We start from the raw sequence: 18,164 nt of genomic DNA on the forward strand, positions 1-18,164 counted from the left end.
CGGGAATGGGGGATCAGCCTTCGGAATTCCGCTGCTTCCGGTGGAGCCGAGCCCAACTCCGGGAACGCCAAATTCCATGGGAACCGTTCCCGGAGACGCCAATCCCGATCCCAACCCCAATCCTGACCCCGATCCCGACCCCAATCCTGACCCCGATCCTGATCCGGATCCGGATCCTGAGCTCTGATCCTGATCCCAATCCTGACCCCAATCCTGATCCAGATTTCCAATCCTGATCCCGATCCCGATCCCAACCCCGATCCTGATCCCGATCCTGACCCCAATCCTGATCCAGATTTCCAATCCTGACCCCGATCCTGATCCAGATTTCCAATCCAGATCCCGATCCTGATCCCAATCCTGACCCTGATCTATGATCCCAATCCTGACCCCAACCCCGATCCTGATCCCGATCCTGATCCCAATCCTGATCCTGATCCCGACCCCAATCCTGATCCTGATCCCAATCCCAATTCCGATCCTGATCCTGACCCCAATCCTGATCCAGATCTCCAATCCTGATTGCAATCCCTATCCTGATCTCTGATCCCGATATTGACCCCAATCCCGATCCGATCCCAGTCCCAATCCAGATCCCGTTCTCAATCCCGATCCCATTCCCGATCCCATTCCCGACCCCGATCCCAATCCTGATCTCAATCCCAATCCGGATCTCTGATCCTGATCCTGATCTCTGATCCTGATCCTGACCCCGATCCCGATCCTGATCCTGATCCTGACCCCAATCCCGATCCTGATCCCCATCTCTGATCCTGACCCCAATCCCAGCAGCGATCCCAGTCCCATTCCTGATCTGAATCCCGACCCCGATCCCGACCCCGATCCCGATCCCTGATCCCTGATCCCAATCCTAACGCTGATCTCAATCCCAATCCTGATCCTGATCCCAATCCCAATTCTGATCTCTGATCCTAATCCTGACCCCAATCCTGATCCTGATCTCTGATCCCAATCCTGATCCTGGCCTTGATCCCAATTCCGACTCCAATCCGAATCCCGATCCTGACTCGATCCCAAGCTCGATCTTGATCCTGATCCCAATCCTGATCCCAATTCCCAATCCTGACCCCGATCCTGACCCTGACCCCAATCCTGACCCCAATCCCGATCCCAACCCCAATACCAATTCCTGATCCTGATTCCCAATTCCAATCCCAATCTTGATCCCAACCCCAACTGCAAACCCCATCCCAATTCCCAGTCCTGTCCCTGATCCCGACCCCAATCCCAATCCCAATTCCCAATCCCAACCCTGATCCCAACCCCAATCCTGCCCAATTCCCGATCCCACCCCCAATTCCCCATCCCAACCCCAATCCTGACCCCATCTCAACCCCAATCCCGATCCCGATCCTGAATCCAATCCTGATCCAGATCTCCGATCCGGATCTCTGATCCTGAGCCCAATCCCGATCCTGATCCAGATCCTGATATTGACCCCAATCCTGAGCCCAATCCCAATCCTGTTCCCGATCCCAATCCCAAAACCGACCCCTAATCCCGAACCCCATTCCCAATCCCCGCCCCCGATTCCCGATCCCTGACCCCGATCCCCGATCCCAATCCTGCCCCCAATTCCCAATCCCGATTCCCAATCCCGCCTCCGATTCCCGATCCCAATTCCCTCCCCTGATTCCTGATCCCAATTCCTGATCCTGATCCCTGATCCCGATTCCCAATTCCCGCCCCCGATTCCTGATTCCTGATCCCGATTCCCACCCCCAATTCCTGATCCTTATTCCTGATTCCCGATTCCTGATTCCAATTCCTGCCCCCGATTTCTGATCCCGATCCCAATTCCTGATCCCGATTCCTGATCCTGATCCCCGATCCCGATTCCTGCCCCCGATCCCTGATTCCCGATCCCAATTCCTGATCTCAATCCCCGATCCAGATTCCCAATCCCGCCCCCAATTCCCAATCCTGATCCCAACCCTGACCCCAATTCCCAATCCCAATCCCACCCCCGATTCCCGATTCTTGATCGAAAATTCCCACCCCTGATTCCTGATCCTGATCCCCGATCCTGATTCCTGATCCTGATCCCTGATCCCGATTCCCGATTCCCACCCCCTATTCCCGATTCCTGATCCTGATCCTGATCCCTGATCCTGATTCCTGATTCCAGCCCCTGATTCCCGATTCCTGATCCCAATTCCAGCACCCAATTCCTGATTCAGATTCCTGATCCTGATCCCTGATCCTGATTCCCACCCCCGATTCCCAATCCCCATTCCTGATCCTGATCCCGATTCCCGCCCCTGATTCCTGATCCCAATTCCCGATCTCCGATCCCTGATCCCAATTCCCGCCCCTGATTCCTGATCCCAATTCCTGATCCCGATTCCCGATCCCAATTCCCGCCCCTGATTCCCGCCCCGATTCTCAATTCCCGATTCCTGATCCCGATTCCCGATTCCGATTCCCGCCCCTGATTCCTGATCCCGATTCCTGATCCCGATTCCTGATCCCAAATCCCGCCCCCGATTCCTGATCCCAATTCCCAATCTCTGATCCCCGATCCCAATTCCCGCCCCTGATTCCTGATCCCAATTCCCGCCCCCGATTCCCGATCCCGATCCCTGATCCCAATCCCCAATTCCCGATCCCCGATCCCCGATTCCCGCCCCCGATCCCTATTCCCGCTTCCCGCGGGGTCACAAACACCAATCCACGTCTTCTCCGACAGAATTTATGGATCCGGAACACAAAACACTCCGGGGGGGGGGGGGGGGCGGCTCCCGGCAATTCCCGCTTTTCCCTCCCCCCGCCGCCTCGCTCCCATCCCTCCCCACCATCCCTGAGCTCGCGTCTCCCGGAATTCCCAGAAAACCCCGGGGACAATCCCCCTTCCCCAGGGGCCGCGGGGGATCCTCGTCCCGGCGGGGATTCCCGAGGATTCCTCAGGAATTCTCCAGCACCTGGTGGGGGAGGGGCACGGATCCCGGTTTTTCCCGGCCCTTCAGGAAGAAGGTGAGGAGCTCCCCTTTGCCCTTGACGTAGACGGCGCCGCGCCGGACGAAGCGGAACCCGAATTCCTTCAGGATCTGCTGCGTCTCCTCCACCACCTGCCGGGAATTCCGACGGGGAAAAAAAAAACCGGGAATTTGGGAATTTCGGAATTTCATCCCTCCCCGGGGTGGGGGGAAAAGAAGGGTGAAAGGAAAAAGGGATGGGGAAGGACGGGATGGATTCCGGGTGTGGGAGAGTTGGTGGGAATTCCTGGCTGGGTTGGAATTCCCGGGGAATTCTTGGGGTTGTCCAAGGAAAAGCTGGAGCAGGGTGGGAATGGGGCTGGGAATGGGATGGGGTTGGGAATCCGTGGATCCCATCCCAAGGAATTCCAGGATTCCGTAATTCTGTGAGTCCGGGGAGTCCTGGCTATTCATTCCCCATCCCCCAGGAAATTCCCGGTGATTCCCAGACACAATTCCCGGACACAATTCCCGCTGATTCCCACCTGGACGTTCCCCATCCCCCAGGAAATTCCCGGTGATTCCCAGACACAATTCCCAGACACAATTCCCGCTGATTCCCACCTGGACATTCCCCATCCCCCAGGAAATTCCCGGTGATTCCCGGACACAATTCCTGGATGCGATTCCCGCCCCATTCCCACCTGGATGTTCCCCATGACTCCGGTGCATTCCCGCTGATTCCCAGCTTTTCATTCCCCATCCCCCCATCCTCCCGAACATTCCCGCTGATTCCCAGACACAATTCCCGCTGATTCCCACCTGGACGTTCCCCATCCCCCCCGGATGTTCCCGGTGATTCCCGGACACAATTCCCGGTGCGATTCCCGCCCCATTCCCACCTGGATGTTGCCCATGACTCCGGTGCATTCCCGCTGATCCCTGGACATTCCCGGTGATTCCCGGCAATTCCCGGTGATCCCCACCTGGCTATTCCTTCCCCATCCCCCTGGACATTCCCGGTGATTCCCAGTGATTCCCACCTGGACATTCCCTATCCCCCAGGACATTCTTGGTAATTCCTGGCTATTCCCGGACACAATTCCCGGTGAGATTCCCGCCCCATTCCCACCTGGATGTTCTCCATGACCCCGGTGCATTCCCGGTGATCCCTGGCTATTCATTCCCCATCCCCCCCCAGACATTCCCAGTGATCCCCAGCTATTCCTGGCCACAATTCCCGGCCACAATTCCCAGCCACGATTCCCAGACAGAATTCCCGCCCCATTCCCACCTGGATGTTCCCCATGACTCCGGTGCTTTCCCAGCGATCCCTGGACATTCATTCCCCATCCCCCCCAGACATTCCCAGTGATTCCCGGCATTCCCAGACACAATTCCCACTGATTCCCACCTGGACGTTCCCCATCCCCCAGGAAATTCCCGGTGATTCCCAGACACAATTCCCAGACACAATTCCCGGACACAATTCCCGCTGATTCCCACCTGGACGTTCCCCATCCCCCAGGAAATTCCCGGTGATTCCCGGACACAATTCCCGGTGCGATTCCCGCCCCATTCCCACCTGGATGTTCCCCATGACTCCGGTGCATTCCCGCTGATCCCTGGACATTCCCGGTGATTCCCGGCAATTCCCGGTGATCCCCACCTGGCTATTCCTTCCCCATCCCCCTGGACATTCCCGGTGATTCCCAGTGATTCCCACCTGGACGTTCCCCCTCCCCCAGGACATTCCCGGTAATTCCTGGCTATTCCCGGACACAATTCCCGGTGAGATTCCAACCCCATTCCCACCTGGATGTTGCCTGTGACTCCTGTGCATTCCCGGTGATCCCTGGCTATTCATTCCCCATCCCCCCAGATGTTCCCAGACATTCCTGGTGATTCCCATTTGGACATTCCCCATCCCCCCCAGACATTCCTGGTGATTCCCGACATTCCCAGCGATTCCTGGTGATTCCCACCTGGATGTTCCCCATGACTCCGGTGCATTCCCGGCAATCCCTGGACATTCATTCCCCATCCCCCGCCCCGGACATTCCCCCTGACATTCCCAGTGATTCCCAGTGATTCTTGGACACAATTCCCAGCAATTCCCGGTGATTCCCCGGTAGATTCCTGGTGATTCCCACCTGGACGTTCCCCACCCCCCCCCCCAGGACATTCCTGGACACAATTCCTGGCAATTCCCGTCTATTCCTGGCATTCCCGTACACAATTCCCAGTGATTCCCACCTGGATGTTTCCCATGACTCCGGCGCATTCCCGGTGATCCCTGGACATTCATTCCCCATCCCCCCCAGACATTCCCGGTGATTCCTGGCATTCCCAGACATTCCCGGACACAATTCCCAGCTATTCCCGGTGATTCCCACCTGGATGTTTCCCATGACTCTGGTGGATTCCTGGTGATCCCTGGCTATTCCCCATCCCCCCCGGACATTCCCGGTGATTCCCGGCATTCCCAGACATTCCCGGCCACAATTCCCAGTGCGATTCCCATCCCATTCCCACCTGGATGTTGCCCATGACTCTGGCGCATTCCCGGCGATCCCTGGCTATTCATTCCCCACCCCCCCGGACATTCCTGGACATTCCCGGTCATTCCTGCCCCATTCCCGCCCCATTCCCACCTGGATGTTCCCCATGACCCCGGTGGATTCCCCATCCCCCCCGGATGTTCCCGGTGATTCCAGGCCATTCCTGCCCCATTCCCGCCCCATTCCCACCTGGATGTTGCCCATGACCCCGGTGGATTCCCCATCCCCCCCGGATGTTCCCGGTGATTCCCGGCCACAATTCCCGGTGCGATTCCCGCCCCATTCCCACCTGGATGTTGCCCATGACCCCGGTGGATTCCATCCTGCTGGCCACGTTGACGGTGTTGCCCCAGATGTCGTAGTGCGGCTTCCGGGCGCCGATGACTCCGGCCAGCACCGCCCCCTTGTTCATCCCTGCCCGGAGAATTCCCGGGATTACCCCCGGAATTCCCGGGATTCCCGGGATTCCCGGGATTATTCCCGGACTTGCCTATGCGCAGCATGAAGTTGTTGAAGGACTGGTAGTTGATGTTCATCAGGGTCACCTTCATGGCCAGCGCGAAGTCGGCCAGGTCGGCCAGGTGCTGCCAGCGCTCCTTGTCCGAGCGAGGATCCGGCTGAGGGCAAAATCCCGGGAATTGCGGCCGGAACGGATCCAACGGGACACGGCGGGGGAGGGGGGGGACGGGGAGGGAGGTGATGGAGATGGAGATGGAGATGGGAAATTATGGAGATGGAGATGGTGGAGATGGAGATGATGGAGATGGAGATGGGACATGGGACATGGAGATGGAGATGATGGAGATGGAGATGGGAGATTATGGAGATGGAGATGGGAGATGGAGATGGGAGATGGAGATGATGGAGATGGAGATGATGGGGATGATGGAGATGGAGATGGGAGATGGGACACAGAGATGGGAGATGGAGATGATGGAGATGATGGAGATGATGGAGATGATGGAGATGGAGATGGGAGAGGGAGATGGAGATGGGGATGGGAGATGGGACACAGAGATGGGAGATGGAGATGGAGATGAGGGAGAGGGAGATGGAGATGGAGATGTGAGATGGAGATGATGGAGATGGAGATGAGGCACAGAGATGGGAGATGGAGATGATGGAGATGATGGAGATGATGGAGATGGAGATGGGACATGGAGATGGAGATGATGGAGATGGAGATGGGAGATTATGAAGATGGAGATGGGAGATGGAGATGGAGATGGGAGATGGAGATGGGAGATGGAGATGATGGAGATGATGGAGATGGGAGATGGAGATGATGGAGATGGAGATGATGGGGATGATGGAGATGGAGATGGGAGATGGAGATGGGAGATGGAGATGGAGATGATGGAGATGGAGATGATGGAGATGGAGATGGGAGATGGAGATGGAGATGGGACATGGGACATGGGACATGGGACATGGAGATAGAGATGATGGAGATGATGGAGATGATGGAGATGATGGAGATGGAGATGGGAGATGGAGATGGAGATGATGGAGATGATGGAGATGGAGATGATGGAGATGGAGATGGAGATGGGAGATGGAGATGAGGGAGAGGGAGATGGAGATGGGAGATGGAGATGATGGAGATGGAGATGATGGAGATGGAGATGAGACACAGAGATGTGACACAGAGATGGGAGATGGAGATGGAGATGATGGAGATGATGGAGATGGAGATGATGGAGATGATGGAGATGATGGAGATGATGGAGATGATGGAGATGATGGAGATGATGGAGATTATGGAGATTATGGAGATTATGGAGATGGAGATGGGAGATGGAGATGGAGATGGAGATGATGGAGATGATGGAGATGGAGATGGGACACAGAGATGGGAGATGGAGATGGAGATGATGGAGATGATGGAGATGGAGATGGGAGATGGAGATGGAGATGGGAGATGGGACACAGAGATGGGAGATGGAGATGGAGATGAGGGAGAGGGAGATGGAGATGGGAGGTGGAGATGATGGGGATGGAGATGAGACACAGAGATGGGAGATGGAGATAGAGATGGAGATGGAGATGGGAGATGGGACACAGAGATGGGAGATGGAGATGAGGGAGAGGGAGATGGAGATGGGAGGTGGAGATGATGGGGATGGAGATAGAGATGGAGATGGAGATGGGAGATGGAGATTATGGGAGACAATGGAGATGATGGAAATGGAGATGAAGGAGATGGGAGATGGGAGATAATGGAGATGAAGGAGATGGAGACGATGGAGATGGAGATGGGAGATCGAGATGGAGACGATGGAGATGATGGAGATGGAGATGAAGATTGAGATGGGAGATGGAGATGGAGATGATGGAGATGATGGAGACGTGCCACACAGACGTGACACACAGAGATGTGACACACAGACGTGACACACAGACGTGCCACACAGACGTGACACACCCCCCCAGATGTGTCCCCAGGGACGGTGCCGCGGCTCACGGGGCCATCCCCCGTTCCCGGGGGTGTCCCGGGGGCGGATCCCGGGCTGACCTTGGCTCCGAATCCGTTGGCGCCGGCGTCGGGCGTCACTCCCGAGGCGGCCATGTAGGTGCTGCCGATGGTCTTGATCTTGGTGATGCAGCGGAACTGGGGCTCGTCCAGCAGCTGCACACGGAGACAAATCCCGGGATCAACCCCAGAGCCCCGATATTCCCGAAATTCCCACCCGGATATTCCCGAAATTCCCAGTCTGATCCCACCTGGATATTCCTGGGATTCCTGGTCTGATCCCACCTGGACATTCCCAAAATTCCCAGTCTGATCCCACCTGGATATTCTTGAAATTCCCACCTGGATATTCCCAAAATTTCCCAGTCTGATCCCACCTGGACATTCCCTGAGATTCCTGCTGTGATCCCACCTGGATATTCCCAGGGATTCTCAATCTGATCCCAATGGATACTCCCCGCAATTCCCAGTTTGATCCCACCTGGATAATCCCCATCCCAGGAATTCCCATCCATTCCCCATCCCAGGAATTCCCATCCATTCCCCATTCCGGGAATTCCCGTCCATTCTCTGGGAATTCCCATCCATTCCCCATTCCGGGAATTCCCGTCCATTCTCTGGGAATTCCCATCCATTCCCCATCCCGGGAATTCCCATCCCAGCAATCCCCGCCCATCCCCCATCCCAGCAGGCCATTCCCATGGGTTCCCCGTTCCGGTTGGGAATTCCGGACGGTAATTCCAATCATTATTCCTGTCCCACATTCCCATGGGTCCCACATTCCCGTCATTCCTGTGGGTCCCACATTCCCATGGTTCCCACTTTCCCGTGGTTTCCACATTCCCATCATTCCCGTGGTTCCCACATTCCCGTCATTATTCCCATGCTTCCCACATTCCCGTCATTCCCGTGGTTCCCACATTCCCGTCATTATTCCCATCATTCCCACATTCCCATGCTTCCCACATTCCTGTGGTTCCCACATTCCCATAATTCCCGTGGTTCCCACATTCCCATCATTATTCCCGTGGTTCCCACATTCCCGTCATTATTCCCGTGGTTCCCACTTTCCCGTGGTTCCCACATTCCCATCATTATTCCCGTGGGTCCCACATTCCCGTCATTCCCCCGGTTCCCACATTCCCTTGGATCCCACGTTCCCGTGGTTCCCACATTCCCGTCACTATTCCCGCGGTTCCCACATTCCCGTCACTATTCCCGCGGTTCCCACATTCCCGTCATTCCCATGGGTCCCACATTCCTGTGGTTCCCACATTCCCGTGGTTCCCACATTCCTGTCATTCCTGTGGGTCCCACATTCCCGTCACTATTCCCGTGGTTCCCACATTCCCGTCACTATTCCCACGGTTCCCACATTCCCGTCATTCCCATGGGTCCCACGTTCCCGCGGTTCCCACATTCCCGTCACTATTCCCGCGGTTCCCACATTCCCGTGACTATTCCCGCGGTTGGTTATTCCCGTGGTTGCTCCCGGCCACTGACGGCGTCGAAGTCGGAGATGATCTCGTTGAGGAAGCGCAGGCACTCGATGCCGCCGTTGTTGATGCTCTCCTCGGTGTAGAAATCCGCAAAGTTGGGCAGGGAGGCGAACATCACCCCGATCTCCTCGTACGACTGGCTGTACAGCTCCTGGGAACCGGGAATTGTCGTTATCCCGACGGGAATTATCCCGACGGGAATTCCAGAGGTGAACATCACCCTGATCTCCTCGTACGACTGGCTGTACAGCTCCTGGGAACCGGGAATTGTTGTTATCCTGACGGGAATTATCCCGACGGGAATTCCGGGGGTGAACATCACCCCGATCTCCTCGTACGAGTGGCTGTACAGCTCCTGGGAACCGGGAATCATCGTTATCCCGACGGGAATTATCCCGACGGGAATTCCAGGGGTGAACATCACCCCCATCTCCTCGTACGACTGGCTGTACAGCTCCTGGGAACCGGGAATCATCGTTATCCCGACAGGAATTATCCCGACGGGAATTCCGGGGGTGAACATCACCCCCATCTCCTCGTACGACTGGCTGTACAGCTCCTGGGAACCGGGAATTGCCGTTATCCCGATGGGAATTATCCCGACGGGAATTCCGGGGGTGAGCATCACCCCGATCTCCTCGTACGACTGGCTGTACAGCTCCTGGGAACCGGGAATCGTCGTTATTATCCCGACGGGAATTATCCCGACGGGAATTCCGGGGGTGAACATCACCCCCATCTCCTCGTACGACTGGCTGTACAGCTCCTGGGAACCGGGAATTGCCGTTATCCCGATGGGAATTATCCCGACGGGAATTCCGGGGGTGAACATCACCCCCATCTCCTCGTACGACTGGCTGTACAGCTCCTGGGAACCGGGAATCGTCGTTATTATCCCGACGGGAATTATCCCGACGGGAACATCACCCCGATCTCCTCGTACGACTGGCTGTACAGCTCCTGGGAACCGGGAATTGTCGTTATTATCCCGACGGGAATTCAACATCACCCCGATCTCCTCGTACGACTGGCTGTACAGCTCCTGGGAACCGGGAATCATCGTTATCCCGACGGGAATTATCCCGACGGGAACATCACCCCCATCTCCTCGTACGACTGGCTGTACAGCTCCTGGGAACCGGGAATTGTCGTTATTATCCCGACGGGAATTATCCCGACGGGAATTCCGGGAGTGAACATCACCCCCATCTCCTCGTACGACTGGCTGTACAGCTCCTGGGAACCGGGAATTGTCGTTATTATCCCGACGGGAATTATCCCGACGGGAATTATCCCGACGGGAATTCCGGGGGTGAACATCACCCCCATCTCCTCGTACGACTGGCTGTACAGCTCCTGGGAACCGGGAATTGTCGTTATCCCGACGGGAATTATCCCAACGGGAATTATCCCGACGGGAATTCCGGGGGTGAACATCAATCACCCCGATCTCCTCGTACGACTGGCTGTACAGCTCCTGGGAACCGGGAATCATCGTTATCCCGACGGGAATTATCCCAACGGGAATTATCCCGACGGGAATTCCGGGGGTGAACATCAATCACCCCGATCTCCTCGTACGACTGGCTGTACAGCTCCTGGGAACCGGGAATCATCGTTATTATCCCGACGGGAATTATCCCGACGGGAATTCCGGGGGTGAACATCACCCCCATCTCCTCGTACGACTGGCTGTACAGCTCCTGGGAACCGGGAATCGTCGTTATCCCAACGGGAATTATCCCGACGGGAATTATCCCGACGGGAATTCCGGGGGTGAACATCACCCCGATCTCCTCGTACGACTGGCTGTACAGCTCCTGGGAACCGGGAATCGTCGTTATCCCGACGGGAATTCCGGGGGTGAACATCACCCCCATCTCCTCGTACGACTGGCTGTACAGCTCCTGGGAATTATCGTTATTAATTATCCCGACGGGAATTAATTATCCCAATGGGAATCACCCCAATGGAAATTATCCCAATGGGAATTATTATCCCACCGGGAATTATCCCACTGGGAATTATCCCGCCCAGAATTATCCCGATAGGAATTATCCCACCAGGAATTAACCCACTGGGAATTAATTATCCCACCGGGAATTATTATCCCACCAGGAATCAATCATCCTGCCTGGAATTATCCCGATAGGAATTATCCCACCAGGAATTAACCCACCGGGAATTAATTATCCCACCAGGAATTAATTATCCCACCGGGAATTATTATCCCACCGGGAATTAATTATCCCACCAGGAATTACCCCAATGGGAATTAATTATCCCATCGGGAATCAATCATCCCACCCAGAATTATCCCGATAGGAATTATTATCCTGATAGGAATTATCCCACCGGGAATTATTCCAATGGGAATTGGGAATCACACCGGGAATTAATTATCCCACCGGGAATTATCCTGCTGGGAATTAATTATCCCACCGGGAATTATCCCACTGGGAATTATCCCGATAGGAATTATCATCCTGACGGGAATTATCCTGCCGGGAATTATTATCCCACTGGGAATTATCCCACCCAGAATTATCCCGATAGGAATTATCATCCCACTGGGAATTATCCTGCTGGGAATTATCCCGATGGGAATTATTCCAATGGGAATTATCCCGCCGGGAATTGGGAATCACACCGGGAATTAATTATCCCACTGGGAATTATCCCACTGGGAATTATCCCACCCAGAATTATCCCACCCAGAATTATCCCGATAGGAATTATTATCCCGATAGGAATTATCCCACTGGGAATTATTCCAATGGGAATTGGGAATCACACCGGGAATTAATTATCCCACCGGGAATTATCCCACCAGGAATTATCCCACTGGGAATTATCCTGCTGGGAATTTATTATCCTGGGATACCCCAGGAATTCCTTCCCAAATCCCAAATCCCTCCCCGTTTTCCCAGGGAATTCCCTCCATTCCCAGCCTGGGATTGGATCCGGAATGAACCTGGAATTATTCGGGAATTATTGGGGAATTATTTGGGAATTATTCGGGAATTATTGGGGAATTATTGGGGAATTATTTGGGAATTATTGGGGAATTATTTGGGAATTATTGAAGCCATTCCGGGATCCAGGAGGCTCCGGATCCATCCCGAGGGATTTTTATGGAATTCTGGGATAGGGAGACCCTTCCTGGAGTCCCCAATTCCCAGGGAATTCCCGAAATTCCTTCCCGGAGAGGAGTCGGGATGGGGACGGAGCCAGAATCCGGACGGATAATGCTGGGATAACGCGGGAAAGAAGCAGGGAAAAAAGGGAGAAAAAGGGGAAAAAAGGGAAAAAAGGGGAAAAAAGGGGAAAAAAGGGGAGAAAAAAGGGAAAAAAAAGGGGAAAAAAAAAGGAAAAAAAAGGAAAAAAAGGGAAAAAAAGGGAAAAAATAGGGGAAAAAAAGGGGAAAAAAAGGGGAAAAAAGGGAAAAAAAGGGGGAAAAAAAGGGGGAAAAAAGGGAATAAAGGGAAAAAAAGGGAAAAAAAGGGAAAAAAGGGAAAAAAGGGGAAAATAGGGAAAAAAAGGGGAAAAAAGGGGAAAAAAGGGAAAAAAGGGGGAAAAAGGGAAAAAAGGGAAAGAAAGGGAAAAAAAGGGGAAAAAAGGGAAAAAAAAAGAAAAAAAGGGGAAAAAGGGGAAAAAAGGGGAAAAAAGGGGAAAAAAGGGAAAAAAGGGAAAAAAAAGGGAAAAAAGGAAAAAAAAGGGAAAAAAAGGGAAAAAATAGGGGAAAAAAAGGGGAAAAAAAGGGAAAAAAAGGGAAAAAAAGGGAAAAAAAAGGGGGAAAAAAAGGGGGAAAAAAGGGAATAAAGGGAAAAAAAGGGAAAAAAAGGGAAAAAAGGGAAAAAAGGGGAAAATAGGGAAAAAAAAGGGAAAAAAGGGGAAAAAAGGGGAAAAAAGGGAAAAAAGGGGGAAAAAGGGAAAAAAGGGAAAGAAAGGGAAAAAAAGGGGAAAAAAAGGGAAAAAAAAAGAAAAAAAGGGGAAAAAGGGGAAAAAAGGGGAAAAAAGGGGAAAAAAGGGAAAAAAGGGAAAAAAAGGGAAAAAAGGAAAAAAAAGGGAAAAAAAGGGAAAAAAGGAGAAAAAAGGGAAAAAAAAGGGAAAAAAAAGGGAAAAAAGGGAAAAAAAGGGAAAAAGGGGAAAAAAGGGGAAAAAAGGGGAAAAAAAGGGAAAAAAGGGAAAAAAAGGGAAAAAATGGGAAAAAAGGGAAAAAAAAGGGGAAAAAGGGGAAAAAAGGGGAAAAAGGGAAAAAAGGGAAAAAAGGGAAAAAAAGGGAAAAAAGGGAAAAAAAGGGAAAAAAAGGGGAAAAAAAGGGAAAAAAGGGGGAAAAAAAGGGAAAAAAAGGGAAAAAAGGGGAAAATAGGGAAAAAAAGGGAAAAAAAAGGGGGAAAAAAGGGTAAAAAAGGAAAAAAAAATGGGAAAAAAGGGAAAAAAAGAGGAAAAAGGGAAAAAAAGGGAAAAAGTGAGGGAAAAGTGGGGAAAAACGCAGGGAAAAAAAGCTGGGGAAAAAGCAGGAAAAAACTGCAAAAAATGCAGGTAAAAAGCAGGAATAAAGCGGGGGAAAAAAAGATGGGAAAAGGCAGGGAAAAAAGTGGGGGGAAATGGGAAAAAAGCAGGAAGAAAAGCAAGAAAAAGCAGAGAAAAAAGCGGGGAAACACGGGGGAAAAGCGGGAAAAACAGGAAAAATGGGGGGAAAAAGCGGGAAAAAGTTGTGGGGAAAGTGGGGAAAAAAGTGGGGAAAAAAGTGAGAGAAAGTGGGGAAAAAAGTGAGAGAAAGCGGGGAAAAAAGCTGGGAAAAAGTGGGAAAAAAACGGGGAAAAGCGAGGAAAAGAAGGAGGAAAATGGGAAAAAAGTGGAGAAAAAGTGGGGGGAAAATGTAGGAAAAATAGTGAGGAAAAAGCAGGAAAAAAGTGGCAAAAAAACCGGAAAAAAGCAGGAAAAAAGTGGAAAAAAAAGCAGGAAAAAGTGGGGAAAGAGCAGGAAAAATAAGGAAAAAGTGGGGAAAAAGGGAAAAAGCAGGAGAAAGAGAGGAAAAAGCAGGAAAAATCAGGAAAAGTGGGAAAAAGCAAGAAAAAAGTGGAGGAAACATTCAGGAAAAAGCGGGGAAAAAAGCAGCAAAAAAATCAGGAAAAATCAGGAAAAAGCAGGAAAAATCAGGAAAAATCAGGAAAAATCAGGAAAAAGCAGGAAAAATCAGGAAAAAGCAGGAAAAATCAGGAAAAAGCAGGAAAAAGTGGGGAAAGTGGGGGAAAAGCAGGAAAAAGAGGGAAAAGTGGGGAAAAACAGGAAAAAATCAGGAAAAAAGCAGCAAAATAAGCAGGAAAAAGCAGGAAAAATCAGGGAAAAGCGGGAAAAAAGGGAAAAAGCAGGAAAAAGAGGGGAAAAAGTGGGGGAAAAACAGGAAAAAAACAGGAAAAAATCAGGAAAAAGTGGGAAAATCAGGAAAAAGCTGGAAAAATGGGGGAAAAACAGGAAAAAAGTGGGGAAAAAGCAGTGAGAAAATCAGGAAAAAGTGGGGGAAAAAGCAGGAAAAAGGCGAGAAAAAGCAGGGAAAAAAGGGAAAAAGCAGGAAAAAAGTGGAGGAAAAAAACAGGAAAAAAGTGGGAAAAAAGCAGCGAAAAAAGCAGGCAAAAGTGGGGGAAACGTGTGGGAAAAAGTGGGAAAAAGTGGGAAAAATCAGGGGAAAAGCAGGAAAAGCCGGAAAAAGCAGGAAAAAGGGGAAAAAGTGGGAAAAAGCGGGAAAAAGCAGGAAAAACATGGGGGAAAAACAGGAAAAAAGCAGGGAAAAAAGCAGCAAAATAAGCAGGAAAAAGCAGGGAAAAGCAGGAAAAATCAGGGAAAAGCGGGAAAAAGCGGGAAAAAGCAGGGAAAAGCGGGAAAAAGCAGGGAAAAGCGGGAAAAAAGGGAAAAAGCAGGAAAAAGTGGAGGAAAAAAACAGGAAAAAAGTGGGAAAAAAGCAGCGAAAAAAGGAGGAAAAAGTGGGGGAAAAGTGGGGGAAAAGTGTGGGAAAAAGTGGGAAAAATCAGGGGAAAAGCGGGAAAAGCCGGAAAAAGCAGGAAAAGCCGGAAAAAGCAGGAAAAAAGGGAAAAAGTGGGAAAAATCAGGAAAAAGAGGGAAAAACATGGGGGAAAAACAGGAAAAAAGCAGGGAAAAAAGCAGCAAAATAAGCAGGAAAAAGTGGGGAAAAGCAGGAAAAATCAGGGAAAAGCGGGAAAAAGCGGGAAAAAGCAGGGAAAAGCGGGAAAAAGCAGGGAAAAGCGGGAAAAAAGGGAAAAAGCAGGAAAAAGTGGAGGAAAAAAACAGGAAAAAAGTGGGAAAAAAGCAGCGAAAAAAGGAGGAAAAAGTGGGGGAAAAGTGGGGGAAAAGTGTGGGAAAAAGTGGGAAAAATCAGGGGAAAAGCGGGAAAAGCCGGAAAAAGCAGGAAAAAAGGGAAAAAGTGGGAAAAATCAGGAAAAAGAGGGAAAAACATGGGGGAAAAACAGGAAAAAAGCAGGGAAAAAAGCAGCAAAATAAGCAGGAAAAAGCGGGGAAAAGCAGGAAAAATCTGGGAAAAGCGGGAAAAAGCGGGAAAAAGCAGGGAAAAGCGGGAAAAAAGGGAAAAAGCAGGGAAAAAGTGGAGGAAAAAACAGGAAAAAAGTGGGAAAAAAGCAGCGAAAAAAGCAGTGGAAAAAGTGGGGGAAAAGTGTGGGAAAAAGTGGGAAAAAGCGGGAAAAAGCAGGAAAAACATGGGGGAAAAACAGGGAAAAAGCAGGGAAAAAAGCAGGAAAATAAGCAGGAAAAAGTGGGGAAAAGCAGGAAAAATCAGGGAAAAGCGGGAAAAAGCGGGAAAAAGCAGGAAAAAGCGGGAAAAAGCAGGGAAAAGCGGGAAAAAAGGGAAAAAGCAGGGAAAAAGTGGAGGAAAAAAACAGGAAAAAAGTGGGAAAAAAGCAGCGAAAAAAGCAGGAAAAAGTGGGGGAAAAGTGGGGGAAAAAGCGGGAAAAACCAGGAAAAATCAGGGGAAAAGCGGGAAAAGCCGGAAAAAGCAGGAAAAAAGGGAAAAAGTGGGAAAAAGCGGGAAAAAGCAGGAAAAACATGGGGGAAAACCAGGAAAAAAGCAGGGAAAAAAGCAGCAAAATAAGCAGGAAAAAGCGGGGAAAAGCAGGAAAAATCAGGGAAAAGCGGGGAAAAAGCGGGAAAAAGCGGGAAAAAGCGGGAAAAAAGCGGGAAAAGTCGGGAATACGGACCTCATCCCGCTTTTTGGAGCCCAGGAAGTGTCGGGCCACGTGCTCGGGCAGCATGTTGGCCACCAGGGCCTCGTTCCAGCGGCGCATCTCGGAGACGCGCTCCTTCTGCTCGTGCACGTCCGCCTTCCACAGGAACAGCGTCCGCGCCAGGCGCTCCACCTGGGAATGGCCGGGAGAACCGGAATGGCGGCGGGAATGACCGGGGCGGGAATGGGGGCGGGAATAACGGGAATGGGGGCGGGAATGGGGGTGGGAATAATGGGAATGGGAATGGGGATGGGAATGATGGGGAGGAATGGGAATGGGGCTGGGAATGATGGGGGAATAACGGGAATGGGGGTGGGAATCGGGGTGGGAATGATGGGAATGGAAATGGGGATGGGAATGATGAGGGAATAACGGGAATGGGGGCGGGAATGACGGGAATGGGAATGGGGATGGGAATGATGGAGAGGAATGGGAATGGGGGTGGGAATGATGGGGAGGAATGGGAATGGGGCTGGGAATGATGGGGGAATAACGGGAATGGGGGTGGGAATAACGGGAGTGGGGGCGGGAATGATGGGAATGGGAATGGGGGCGGGAATGATGAGGAAGGAAGGGGGATAGGGATGGGAATGATGGGGGAATAATGGGAATGGGGGCGGGAATGATGGGGGAATAACGGGAGTGGGGGTGGGAATAACGGGAATGGGGGCGGGAATGGGAGGGGAATAACGGGAATGGGGGCAGGAATGACGGGGGAATAATGGGAATGGGGGCGGGAATGATGGGAATGGGAATGGGGGCAGGAATGACGGGGGAATAATGGGAATGGGGGCGGGAATGATGGGAATGGGAATGGGGGTGGGAATGATGGGAGAGGAACGGGAATAATGGGAATGACGGGAATGGGAATGGAGGTGGGAATAACGGGAATGGGAATGGGGATGGGAATGACAGGGGAATAACGGGAATCGGGGTGGGAATGATGGGAATGGGGGCGGGAATGGTGGGGGAATAACAGGAACGGGGGCAGGAATGACGGGAATGGGAATGGGAATGACGGGAATGGGAATGGGGGTGGGAATGATGGGAGAGGAACAGGAATAATGGGAATGACGGGAATGGGAATGGGGGTGGGAATGACGGGGGAATGACGGGAATGGGGGCGGGAATGGGGCGGGAATGGTGGGAGAGGAACGGGAATGAAGATGGGAATGGCAGGGGAATAACGGGAATGGAAGCGGGAATAATGGGGAGGAACGGGAATGGGGTGGGAACGGCAGGGGAATAACGGGAATGGGGGGCAGGAATGACGGGAGAGGAACGGGAATGGGGGCAGGAATGATGGGGGAATAACGGGAATGGGGGCGGGAATGACGGGAATGGGAATGGGGTGGGAATGATGAGGAAGGAACCGGGATAGGGATGGGAATGATGGGGGAATAACGGGAATGGGGGCGGGAATGACGGGAATGGGA

The 18,164-nt window shown here is 52.0% G+C and overlaps 1 protein-coding gene across 4 annotated transcripts in view; it reads right to left on the reverse strand.

Moving 5' to 3' along the window:
• Positions 1–2,697: 2,697 nt before the first annotated feature.
• ADCY3 (adenylate cyclase 3) overlaps positions 2,698–18,164 on the reverse strand; it is a 50,130-nt gene continuing 34,663 nt past the window's right edge. For all 4 annotated transcript variants that reach the window (XM_086875399.1, XM_086875398.1, XM_086875400.1 and 1 more), the window contains 6 exons: positions 16,702–16,860; positions 9,474–9,620; positions 8,013–8,126; positions 5,988–6,114; positions 5,787–5,911; positions 2,698–3,089 (listed from right to left, as the gene is read on the reverse strand). In XM_086875399.1, the coding sequence (XP_086731525.1) occupies positions 2,925–3,089; positions 5,787–5,911; positions 5,988–6,114; positions 8,013–8,126; positions 9,474–9,620; positions 16,702–16,860 (837 nt within the window). In that variant the 3' untranslated portion in view covers positions 2,698–2,924. The remainder of the gene's footprint in view (positions 3,090–5,786; positions 5,912–5,987; positions 6,115–8,012; positions 8,127–9,473; positions 9,621–16,701; positions 16,861–18,164) is intronic.

Source organism: Cyanistes caeruleus, chromosome 2, assembly GCF_971803275.1.
Source record: "Cyanistes caeruleus chromosome 2, bCyaCae1.hap1.1, whole genome shotgun sequence".
Lineage (NCBI taxonomy): Eukaryota > Metazoa > Chordata > Aves > Passeriformes > Paridae > Cyanistes > Cyanistes caeruleus.